Source organism: Orbicella franksi, chromosome 8, assembly GCF_964199315.1.
Source record: "Orbicella franksi chromosome 8, jaOrbFran1.1, whole genome shotgun sequence".
In the NCBI taxonomy this organism is placed as follows: Eukaryota; Metazoa; Cnidaria; class Anthozoa; order Scleractinia; family Merulinidae; genus Orbicella; species Orbicella franksi.
The window spans coordinates 16,740,856-16,753,943 of record NC_138152.1 but is presented as its reverse complement, the minus strand read 5'-3'; the positions used below and the strand labels follow the sequence as shown (position 1 = coordinate 16,753,943).

Here is a 13,088-nt window from a genome sequence, read left to right as displayed (position 1 = left end):
TTAATTGTAGCGAATCCTATTCCTGGAATTAAACTCGCACCTTTTGTTGAGTCCATGAGGTGTGAGGATGCATAATTGAGCACACCAAAAGGCCTCTCTTGTGAGCAGACGGTCATGTGTAACCTTAGTGTCAATAATAATAGTCTTGATGACCGTCTGCTCACAAGAGAGGCCTTTTGGTTCGCATCTTCTTCTGTTTATTTTTCTGTTTATTCAACCTATATATACGTATAAAGATATAAAGACAGAAGGTAAGTTACATTTACCTTCCGTCTTTTTGTATAGCCTGGACACTCTTAGGATAAGTGAAACAATCCATTCCCTGCAGTTTATCCATTTATATATACGTATAATAATATCATCAGTAGACTCTCTAGCAACCCTTCTCACTTCAAGCGGTTCTTATCATTTCAAAAACTGAAAATTGTGAATGCGTGCAAGAATAGAAGGCTAGTGTAGACCCTTAAACTAAATAGGAAGGACAGAACAGGTAGTTGGACAATGTAGCTGAGCACCTTTCACTTAGCTCTGGTGTCGTTCTTCCTTCATGTTTAAGTCGAACGATGTGAAGTGATAAAGAACACACTTCTCTTGTAGCCACGTGCAGACGACTCTGAGTCCGACGTGAAACTGTGATAATGGGTTCTGTGTCGCTCTGAACGCTAACTGGGGAGAGGGACGGGAAACTCTGGAAAACAACTCAACCCATAGCGTTGACTGACCAGTCCAATGCAGGAGTGGCTGCTACACGTTGCTTGTAGCAAATTCTCTTAGCTTTGTTGCAGCTTGCTGTAGTAGCCCTTCCTTTTTTGACAATGTTATTGACATTGTTCAACTGTTTACAAATACATCGCTACATTAAGTACGTTACAAAGCTCAAAAGAAACTAAAGTAAAGAACAGAAAGCAGATAATGTGGCTGTAGTCGAGCACAAAACCGTTGGACTATAAGGTATATGGTATGTTACATTTTTACCAAAATTAACTAGAAACACAATCTATTAAAAAGAAGCATCTTCAAACGAGTAGCTCTCTTTTGAGATGATTCTCAATGGTTAATTTTTGTCCTAGTTTTATGACAAATTCGTTAATATTAAAACCTTAAGAATACATTTTCTGGTGGCATAATAGTATTTGACAAACAATAAACAATAATTAACTTTAAGCTCATTATTTCTTTGAGAGTTCAGAGCTGTTCCGAACAATTTTTCGTGGGACGTTGGGGAAAAAAACAGTTAAATTTTGCATTAAACCAAGCAACAACTTTAGCATACAAAGCTTGAGAAAAGTGACGTTCCAGAAAAGTATCAGTGGAGAAATAGTCTGGCTCTTTGCAATAAAAACGTGTAGTTTCGTCATTTAAACCATAAGTGCACAATTCCTTCTTAGTAACAGTTAATCTGTGGAACCGGAATAACTTGAAATTAAATTCTCTTAATTTATTTTCACGAAGTATTTTTCCAATGTTAGTAAATTTTGTCTTCCATGGGCAATCAATGCTCTCTAAGTTTAATTCCTTTTCCCATTTTTGTGGTCCCGTTGCAGTACAGGCACTGGCTCTCATATAAAGCCAATAGTAATCCTTACACTTCATTTTGTAAAGCTCAAAATTCGACGACGGCGTCAGGAGAAAAGTAGTTGTGTCAGCTGAGAGGCTTTTATGCCTATTTAGGGATCTTGCTTTGTGTAGTAGATGTTTAGGGATTTCCGAAATAACCTGTAAGTAAGTTGAAAAGTTACAGTTCACCTTGAATTTTCCTTGGAATGAGTTTTAAGTGTTAAAGGCTTTCCATCGCTATCCAAAATATCCTGAATAAAGATGACGCCTTTTTCTTCCCATTTCTGTAGAAAGAAACTTTTCCCATCGATCAGGATATCTTTGTTGTAGAAAAGAATCAAATCTTGACCGTTGTCATATTGGTATAGGTACCTTAATTTCAGGAATTGACTAGTATTTGCCTATAAAGGGTTGAGATTTCAGATTTCTCCAAAAATTTCAGGTCGCCATCACAACGAAGAAGGAAATTTAATACACCGTACTTCTGAGAAAAATGAGAAGGAATAGATTACCATGGTGCTGTCGTAGTTCCGCTAGGTGCTAAAAGCTTTGAGATCCAGGCTAGTCGCAACGATTTGAAAGGAGTATTTGGATCAGGGGCCCGCAGTCCCCCATTAATATAGTCTTGGCACGTAGCTTTTCTTTTGACCTTATCCTGTTTCTTATTCCAAATAACACTAAATATGGACTTCTTGATTCTGGAAGTGTCATCTGAACAAATGTCCAGCATAGATGCTGAGTAAACAATTTGTAAAATTCCCAGGCTTTTTGCGATAAGGTACTTGCCAAAGAAGGAGCTTCCGTCTGTTCTCTAATCGTTCAATAATTCGTGAGTTATGTAGAATTAAACTGTATTTAAATCATGTGAAGTTGCAGTCCACTTTAACAGCATTTCAGTCACATTCAGTACAAGATTTTTCTTTTCAATGTATCGACCAGGCAAATTAACGACACCAACAGGCAAGATGATATTGACAAACTTCTTGTTACAAAGGAAGCTCGTTGGAGTGCCCAACTTTTCACCTTAGCGCCTCATGGCCTTAACAAAAGGCAAGAATTCCATTCAAAAAACAGGGAAAGCAAACCGACATGCTATTTAATTATGGGTGGGCACAGTCCTGAACATGTAAGAACATCTTTTAAAGTCCATACATTGACTTGTGCCATTGATGTTAGTCAAAGCAACAGTAGTTTTGGTTTAAAGGTGATCAACCTTCCTTTGCTGAGATGGAGAAATTACAGTCTTACTGGAGAGCTCGTCATAGTTTCTCGCACTTAACCATTTGCAGACGTAACTATAGCCTGGATGAACCTGGATGATGATGCTGAACTAAATTCCGATCCAACAAGACTGATTGATGACTCGAGCACAGCGACACCGAGGAAATTCGCATTTAAAATTAGCCCAAAAAGCGAGTATTACCAATATTCCCCACTTTTCCCTATTATTCCCCCTTATTATATGGCAAGGTAGTCTTGAGGTAAATCCGAGTAGTGTTTAATTCCACATGTTGTTCGGCAACTTCTTGGCAACTTCTCGTATTTCGGGCAACTTGTTTCGTTTCGAGCAACTTTTCGCATTCTGAGCTATTTCTAGTTTTCTATCAATTCTGAGAAATTGGAGCAGCTTTTAGTGCTTAAATTGGCCTCGCTTCCATATTTCACAAAGTGTTTTGGTAGAGAACTTATGAATTTCCTGTGAAAAAAGAGCCAGATCCCCCTTCCCTCTGGGGCGGATCATGGGTGCAAGATGCATTGAGCCGGGCTGCTAGGTCAGCGGGTTTTTTGAAAGAAAATTCAAAATGGTGGTAGAACATTCACACTCGACTGACTCGAGTGTCTCAGGTGAAGAATTTTTACAAGATTAATATTAACATTGATGCGTAGTCTTTATTGGTTTTAATTGAAGAGAACGTTATTTGGCAACGTTGGCTACGCCGCAAAATTGCACAAAAATGCTTAGAAGTCTTACTTTTGTTGTCCAATTTGCATATTTTTACATCAGAGCAAATAAAGGAAGAAAACCACGGAATTTTTCTTTGTTTTGTTGGGCTTTTTTTAGCAGCTTTTGAGCAACTTTCGCTACAAAAAACAACTTTTGACTTTTTTTTAGCAACATTTTGAGCAACTTTTTGAGTAACAGCGGGCAACTTTGTGGGATTTCTCGAGCAACTTGTTGAAAGCCCTAAATCGGCTGCTTGGTTCTTTCTTGATCAGGATTTTTGCTATACTGACTGCTTCCATGAAAACGCTCATAAGCCTCTTTTTGTTTTCGAGAGCCATAGAACAAACTACGTACTAACCTAGCCTGCTCGAGACGCATTGTAGAATATCAGCATTGGACCTAAGTTGTTTTTGTACAGGCCTGGCTGCACTCGCAAGACCTCGGGCCAAAATTCCCCAGTAGGGCCCTCTCGCTCGGTTAGTAAGAGATTATTAATGCTTACCTCCGGGTCATCTCGAATATTGTAAGACAAGTTTGTGTTGAATCATCCCGCGTCTTGGAGTTTCACATTAAAGGAGAACGGAAGTCTAGCAGTCGTATTTTATATGGGAGCTTAAAACTATTGAGATAGCTTAGATTTGTAGTAAAAAGCAAGAAAAAGTGAATTTACCTTTCGAAAGTGACGAAAGGAGTCCAAAAACTCGTGGTCATTTTTCCAAAATTGAACTTCCGCCATTTTGGACATCTTTCCTTCCGGTTACTTCCATAAAAGGAATACCCGCCGCAATGTTGTGACGCCACTACGCACATACATTTTTCTCATATCAACAAGCCTTATTCGTTTTAACCTATGCGAGACAGTTCAGAGTCAGAGGAAGACGATGTTCACGAGAGTCAAGATGAGCGCCGAAGGGGAAATACATCGTGGTGTACGTGTATCCGAGTGTTGTGCGAACTGGGAAATGCAACAAGGAAGCCGTAAATAAAATACAATTTCAGGTGAATAATACTTTTGTATTCAGCAGTTGTTGATTATTTTGGCCATAAACAACCATGGACTTGGTGGGAAGAAAGTGTTGTTTGATTTATTTCATTTATTTCGTATTTTGTCGTGGCGTGCGTGGTAGGCCCACATGGCAGTGAAATGGTTGCGATATAACCTGTTTATATTATTTTGGTTCAGACATAGAGGCATCTCAACCGACTTCTAGATGTATAAAACAGCACCCTCTATTTCAAACGATTTGTTTACAAAGGGACGTCCTAGAGATCGCTATCGAGGGTTTGTGTCAAGTGCGCAGAATGAGATCAACAAAAGAGCTAAATAACATGTAAGCTTATGTACACATATGGTCACAAATGATTTGCTAACTGTGAGATTTATTCCAACGTTTCGTTGAGCTCAGTTAATCCTCCAACATAAGAATAAATTATGCACAAACGTAACATTTCAAGATGTACAGTGCCATATATCATTCGATTTGACGACAACCTCAGTTAAAACGTAGTACTTGAAATTCGCGTGTTTTTCCCATGTGCGCAGTGACGTCATGCTATGCGCCCAAGCCTTCAACATGGTTTCCAAAATGGCGGACGTTCAAATTGTTCAGGTACGGAGCTTTTTACTGTTACAATCAGGTTGAAAAGCTGGTTCACATCCTAAAACATAGCGATTTGATTACGACGTATCATGTGCTTTCGTAAAAACGACTCTTTTAGAAATGGGTTTTCGCCTTCCGTTCTCCTTTAAGTTCCAGCCTCGTTTCCAGGTTCCTCTCTCTACCTCGAGAAAGTACTCTGGTTACGGCTGACCAACCTGTCTGCTAGATTTTAGCAGATTCAAGAAAAATGATTGAAAGGAGGTGCAGCAATGTTAAAGTTTGTCTTCCACTGAGCCTATCTACTGAGCCCAGTACGGAGTGGAGTTTGTGAATAATATAGAAGAAACTGACACAACGTAGGACTATTATTATTTTTTTTAAGGTGTACTATATTTCGGCTGGCGAAACCAGCCATCTTCAGGTACAATGAGAATTTTTTTACTTTGGAACGTGTTTTTATGTTTTTATGTAAAATTCTCATTGTACCTGAAGATCGAAGAAGGCTGGTTTAGCCAGCCGAAATATAGTACACCTTAAAAAAATTATCCTACGTTGTATCGGTTTCTGCTTTTGTTTAGTTTATTTTACGTGTGAAGCCGATTAGATCACTATTGATCCAACGTATACCAGCAGGATCCTCGTTCCAGTTGCCTGCTTAAACATTTTATGGAGCTTGTAACTTACTTTGCGTTTGGGATCGCCAAAACATTGACACGTATTCGATAGAGTTCAATGCGTTTAATGCTCGGCTAAAAGATTAGCTGTAAGTTTAAGTCTTTCCGTCGATGCTTGGACAGAAAATTTTGCTAAGAACTTGGAAATGACGGATGGTGTGCATAAACACGTGACCAGCCGCAACCAGGGTACTGTAGTTAGTCTTTTCTAGAGGTAGTTAGTGGAGCCTGGGAACGAGGTTGTTCGAGCCCAGATCGCCCAGATCTTCGCGATCCTTAACGATCCAACTTAAAATGGCGTCGGGATCAGCGGGCGTTAAGCGAGAATCGAGCGTGAAATCTGTGTTCAGTGGACAGAAAACTAAAAAGGAAGAGCAAGTAGAGAAACGAAAAGCTGAGCTGGGTGTTTGTCGCATAAGAAAAATCCTCAAAGATGGTGCAGGATATCAAACTGTCGGCTCTGGAGCAGTAATAAAGAATCTGATGAATCACTGGCCTTGGAAAGACAAGTGTTGTATTGTTACCAGCAACAAGGTCCTTCCAGAGAAAGATTTCGATGTAAATAATTTTTATGTAGACTTCAAGAAGTTAAACTCATCCAACCCGAAAACTGTTGAACTTGGCAATATCGCCATGTCTGATGCTGTCCATCGATCTACTTCCGGTTTAGTAGTGATTCCTCTGCAGGATCCAAAGGTATTCACAATCAAGAAATCCAGTATTTTCACATATCGACCATTCACTAAGGAAAATGAACTTTTGAATGAATTGTTGTGTCCAATTGTGGATGACATGGGCTCGAGCGGTTTTGATGTGAAGCCATTTCGGTTGAAGCAAATGTTACGTGTAGATCTGCAGTTTGTTCTTCATGATGGACTCTCATCTTTCAAAACTCTGGCGGAATTTATCGGCTCGTCAAATCGCAAGCCCCATGGTTCTGTTATTTTGTCTCGTGGCGAGAACCTGACTGCTGTCGGAATCTTAAACTGCCGAGATGATGGATCGAGTAGAATTTCGACAGTCTGGTTGTCGGACGAAACCTTGTCAGGCTTGAGTAAGAAGAAATTTATTTAAGCTTCCCTAGGATTTTTTAGTTAAAATATATATTCACGAGACTTAATCATTCATACTTTCATAGGTAGAAAACTGTTGGCAATTTACAGCTCATGAATAACAAAGTGTACACTGTCAGTTGAGTACTACAGTAGGACACCATTTGGTTGTTAATGGAAACTCGTTCATGTATCTACATGTGCTAAAGGGGTACGGGTTTGGATGGAGGTGAAGAGGGGGTTCATGGACCCCCCTTTTAACATGGAAAATATTATTTCCTAAGTTGTAGTGGGAGAATGATTTCACTTTATCACTCCTTCACTGGGTCACCTTCTGTTAAACATTTGGAACCCAGGGGGTGTATGAGCTCTATGAATTTTTGAATGATTCAAACTGTGATTAAAAGTTTTAGATGATCAACAGACATGAAAATTGAGGAGAATTCAAATGATAATTTCGCTATTAATATTTATACGGTGTGGTAAATAAATATGCATAAATACTGGCATGGCGAAATGATATGAAGAAATAATTGATAAATAGAAGAAAAGACATAATTTACACAAGGCTGGGAGTTCTGCAGTCACTAACATGACCTTGCAAAGAAAAGAAAAAAACAGAAAACAAAAAAGAAGTTATTACAAAAGGGGGTGTTCATATTTGGTCACTCAGCCAAGTAGGAAACCCACTGAACGGGGCTTAACTTTGTTGAGCGGATGAGATGCAGTGCTGTCTTTGTGGTATTAAAGTTATGACTCTACATTGGATACATTTTTTTTTTATTTCTAAGATCTCTCAAAAGGTAACAAAGACAAAGAAAGAAAACAATCATTGATATTGGCTGGGAAAATATAAAGAATGAAAAAAATGGGAATGAAAATGAGAATATTACTTGCTTTGGTGATTGAACAAGAAGCGATACGTTCACTGATAACTTCATAAATGTTTTCAACAGTGTCATATCTCCTCATATATTCTCTTACTGCTGCGTTTTGCACTATTTCTTAACAATGCTAGCATGCTTTAACTTTAACTTTATCCCTGCACATTAAAACCTCAAGTCAGTGGCATCAAAATTGTCTCTGTTTACAGACTATCCATTTTCCAAGTTGAGTGGCTCGTAGCCACTTTGATTTCTTTCTTATTATTAAAAGACACTTTGAATTTACACCTGTAGCTTATTCCTCAAGATGTGAGGGGGCATGTTTAAGACCCAAAATGGCAAAATGATAAAATGGCACTATGGGGTAAGAGTCAATGTGGCATATGAACGTCTGTAAGGGTAACCCTTACAATTTTTGAGAGCTAACCACTGTTGAGTCAGTGACATTTAGGCTATCCTGAGCACTATTTATGACATAGTGCTATTTAACCATTTCATGTTAAACATACCCATTAGGAGGTCATAATTATGTCATCATAAATTCTGCCTTGTTAGATTTGATTTTTGTTTTATGATATCATTCTATTATTGGAATCTATGCCAGTTATTCCAAAATACATAGTGTCAGATTTATAACGTGCATAAGTTATCTAGATTTGCTGAAGAAGAAGCCCCACGTTTTCTTACATGTAGGAAAAGCATTCTGAGTGGTGCTAGATATCAACATTATTTTACTATTGGTTGTGGCTGGGAGTAGAAGTTATGTTTATCACCAGTTCAACCTGGGGTATATCATGACCAGGCAAGCTGCATCACATGATCAGTGGGCTGAATTTTAACCTGTTATCAGCCACGGCCTGGTTTTTCAAAGCCTGATTAAGCTGAAAAAAAAATTATGGAAGAGGCTGAAATAAATGTTTTTGTTTACTTTTAACCATGGGGTAGCATTAACTGGTTTTCAACCAACATTGGCCAGGGCTGAAAAATTTTAAAAAATGTTATATGGGCATTTAGACTTTTTTGTGTATTTGTAGTGGGTGGAGGGGGAATGGGGGGCTTATGGCAAACAAATTAAGGGTATAAATATATTGTAAACCCAAATGCGAGTTCACAACAAGTGAAGTGTATTCTCAGGGTTGGAAACAATTGTGGTGCTTAGTATTAAATTTAAAGTGACTTCAGAGCAGCTGTACTAAAATGACCTTTTCTTTTAACTTGTTGTTAATGATCTCTCACAAAAAAGGGGTTGATGATAGAATTAGTTATTAATAATTGTTGTAAGTTATTCTTTTAATAAATTATTGGATCTGCTTGTTGTCGTTCTTAACTTACTACATGTCATATAGGGCCTTCTAATATGCGTGGGGAAACACAAACAGAGCAATGCACTGTTCAACAGCAGTCTGATTCAATCAGTCCAGAGCCAGCAAGAGAAATCGCTGCAGAGCAATCAACTCAGGTTGGTGGAAGAAAAAGACACGAAGTCTTACCTGCAAATAGAGAAGGTCATCTAACCACAAGCAACATCCAAGCCCAAGGAAATGAAAGAAACTTGTCACAAGTGAATCCAGACCAAGGTATCTATAAGAAATTATACAGCTGCTTTTTTTGACTTGCCAAAGTCAAAAAGGGCTTCTTGTTAGTTTTTATGTAATTCAGCATACAGACATTAATGCCATCAGATGGGGATGTTAACAAGTTGTAACAATCAGTATAATTAAAGTGCTACTAACCCCAAATATTTTTATTAGCTGATATAAATCTGTTTTTTCTCCTGATAAAGAAATTATTGTTGTCGCTATTCTCATTAATTTTCTATGAATTTTCAAAGTTTGTAAAATTGGCCTTTTCCATGTTCGTGACCGAGGAATAGTGGAGAATGGGACGAGTTGGCTTGTGACATCCTTTTTCCATGTTCATGACTGAGGAATAGCGGAGAATGGAACGAGTTGGCTTCGATGTCATTTTGGGAATAACAATATTTTGTTTCTGAGAAGAATATATGCAAACATGCGATAATGTGTGTCAAAATTGTTGCAGAATGCAAGGAAAATGTGTTGTTGGAGGCTGTAGCAATACAGGATGTTTAGGATAGAGTATTCCTCTTCATTCAATACCTCTATCTTACTGAAACTTGACCAGAAATGGGAAAAGGACCAAAGAAAGGGGCTGATCTGTGCACAGCTAAAGCCGGGGAGCCATGGAGAATTTCTTCGATCTCGGGTTTGTCATTACTGTAAAAACCTAGAGATTTCCATGGCCTGCATATTCTTCTCTATCTCTGTTGGAAAGCTTGACATTGTCAAGGTACTGCATAAGACCCAAATTTGGGATAAGCTGGAAGTCATCTGACTATTCCGAGCTCAAACAACCTTCCACATCCCAGACTAAAATAAATAATGGAAACTTAATAGGAAATTAAACTGCAAATTAAACTCATTGGTCGGGAGGAATAGGAAGAAGTGGACTTCGACTGCATTGCACTTTCAGCTTGTATTTCAGGGAAAATTAAGTTTGACACTCCGAAATCTGCAGCTTCTGTAAAGTCGAATTACCAACTCTTTGTGTTCATTGACATCTTTATGACTCTTTAAGAGTTGTAAGTTAACTCTTCAGCCATCATTTGTACCTTTATAACCCAAATGGACAGGCAAATTGTCGATCCTGGCCTTACTTACCATGCGCCGACTTCAACTGGTGACCCACTCTTCGAAATGCAAAAAATAGAATATACATCGCAGCTGTCAAATCATAGCTAGACTCCAAATTGTAATGCTAGGTGAGACAGTTCTTTCACGTAAAAATTTTGTCCATTTTTGATAATATGAATCACAAGTAACCCAAAAATGATTGACAGCGCTTGAAGGTCAGTCCAAAGTCTTCTGAGTGTTTTAGCTCGGTTCCCGAAGTGATATCTCTAGTAGCCCAACCCAGATCCCACTTTGTGTGGTCATGAACATAGAAATTATGAAGACATGATTGATCATCGCAGTTATAAACACAACTTAAGCAGTTGTGAAACTAAAACGTGAAAAAAATTCAGACCTGAACGGGATTTGAACCCATGACCTCTGCAATACCGGTGTAGTGCTCTATCAACTTAGCTGTCAGGCCAACTGGGAGCTGGTCACATTGTGAGTTCATAATATACCTGTAGATGATGACGAATGCAAATGAATATATGAAAGATCGTATATTTGAACTGCAGAGAAAGATATGAAGACATGATTAATCATTGCAGTTATAAACACAACTTAAGCAGTTGTGAAATTAAAGCCTAACTGTGATGATCAATCATGTCTTCATATCTTTCTCCACAGTTCAAATATATGATCTTTTATATATTCATTTGCAACATAGGAATTACAAGTTCAAATGCCTGTAGAAATGCAGGAATTTTATCAATTGAGAAAATTATTTCACTGAAGTCATCAGGGAAACTAGTAAAGGTTATTAAAGGAAAAAAAATTGGAGCTAGTGGCACTTTAACAGATATACCAGGATGGATGAGGTGCAAATTGTGTTATGAAAGAAAGTTAATTTATGTACTAAGAAAATCTTTCTATGCGCGTGCAAAAGTTAGACTTAGTTACACTGTAGCCGAAATGTCTTAAGTTTTCAAATATCATTTTAGTTCAAATAATGAACTACACACCATTATTATAAATTGACTGTTTTTTGTACCCAATCATGGATTTTTGTCATATTTGTGAAATTCAATAACCTCAAAAATACAATCTTTTCAATGTGTCTTTTACTGCTAAAAAATACAGCCACAAGTATGTGATGACAATGAAGAATGAAGTCTTCCATTTTGTATATATGTAGTAGAATAATATGAAAGTTATATATACACTTTCAATGAGCAATAAGGTTTACCTGAGTGATTATTGTATGTAGTTACTGTTATTGATATTAACCTTGTACATTTTAGTGGGCAGACACTTGATTCAAGTGTGAGTACTATTAGTAATATCCAGTTTATTCCAGTCCATTCTGGCAATTACTCATGTGTATATAGAAAGTACATTTTTTGTCCAGCACTTCACTCAGTATTTACCCTTCACCTTGTGACAGTCAACCTAGGGGAACCACTTAGTATTGTGCTGAACTAGTGACCAGTTTCTGTGAAGACTTCTGATGGACAAACTGAGCTCATTCAATGCCGACGTTGAACATGCCCTTTAATGCCAACAGAAAAAAGTAGAATATGGTAAAATATATTAAAAAATTGTATTAGTCACCATTCACACATGTGTCCATGCTGTAAAATTACTGAATTCTGATCATGTTATTTTTAAAGATGACAGGCTAGCCATATTTTTATGTTGACATAAACCACTTAGCATCTTTTATAAATTGGTGTCAGTCAGATTTTAACAATGCCAATAACACTGAGTGTTAAAAATGTTTAAATGTACGAAACTTTTAGCGCTGTTCTCGAAAGGGCTTGGCTAAAAACGAACAATATTTTCCTGCTGGGTGACTTCAACTGCAACATGAAGTTTTTTCTTACCCCAAATGAAAACTGTGGCACCGCTAATTTCCATAAAATTAAACCAAATTTTTGAGTTATTTAATATGCAGAATGTGATCACTACGGATACCCGCGTGACTCCAGCTTCAAACATGCTTATAGATCTCATTGTCACCATGCGTCAGGACCTGGTTAAAAATGCCGGCTCTTATCCCTTGGGCATTTCAGACCATAACGTCGTCCACGCTGTTGTTAGGCTTGTTTGTAAACGTCCACCGCCGAAGTTTGTACAGTCCCATAACTACAACAGACTGAACGAGAAGGACTTCAAACGCGATATCGAAAGTGCTCCTTTTCATGTAGCTATGATTTTTGATGATCCGGACGACACGCTATGGATGTGGAACAAATTATTTCTACAAATAGCAAACGATCACGTGCTGATGAAATAGGTCAAGGTGAGAAGTCACTCACTTCCATGGATCAATAACGATATCAGGAGGAAAATGAACAGGAGATTTAAGCTCTACAAGGATACGGTTAACACGAGCGATAATCAAAAATGGAGGGAATATAAATACCAACGAAATACCATCATGGCTGAGGTAAGGAGTGCGAAAGCGGAGTATTTCAAAAACAAAGTCAACGAGGTCAAAACTTTCAGCGTTTACTGGAGACTCGTGAAAGACGCAGCAAATCTGTCCAAGTACCATAAACCAATCGGGCCCCTGAAACGGGATGACGGAAGTCTGGCTGTTGAAAAAGCAAACATGATGAATGCTTACTTTTCTTCGATTGGCGCAACACTAGCAGCGCAGTTACCGGTACTTCAAACTGAAGCAGACACAGACATCGACCCAACAGGCATACCAATCTTAGATGTCATCAGAATACAAGA

General features: G+C 38.1%; 1 protein-coding gene across 1 annotated transcript in view; it reads left to right on the top strand.

The window, feature by feature from the left end:
• Positions 1-5,727: 5,727 nt before the first annotated feature.
• Positions 5,728-13,088, top strand: part of LOC145494698 (uncharacterized) — a 43,240-nt gene continuing 35,879 nt past the window's right edge. Inside the window, exons 1-2 of the mRNA XM_081474257.1 lie at positions 5,728-6,831; positions 9,060-9,290. Coding sequence (XP_081330383.1) covers positions 6,072-6,831; positions 9,060-9,290 — 991 coding nt within the window. The 5' untranslated portion in view covers positions 5,728-6,071. The remainder of the gene's footprint in view (positions 6,832-9,059; positions 9,291-13,088) is intronic.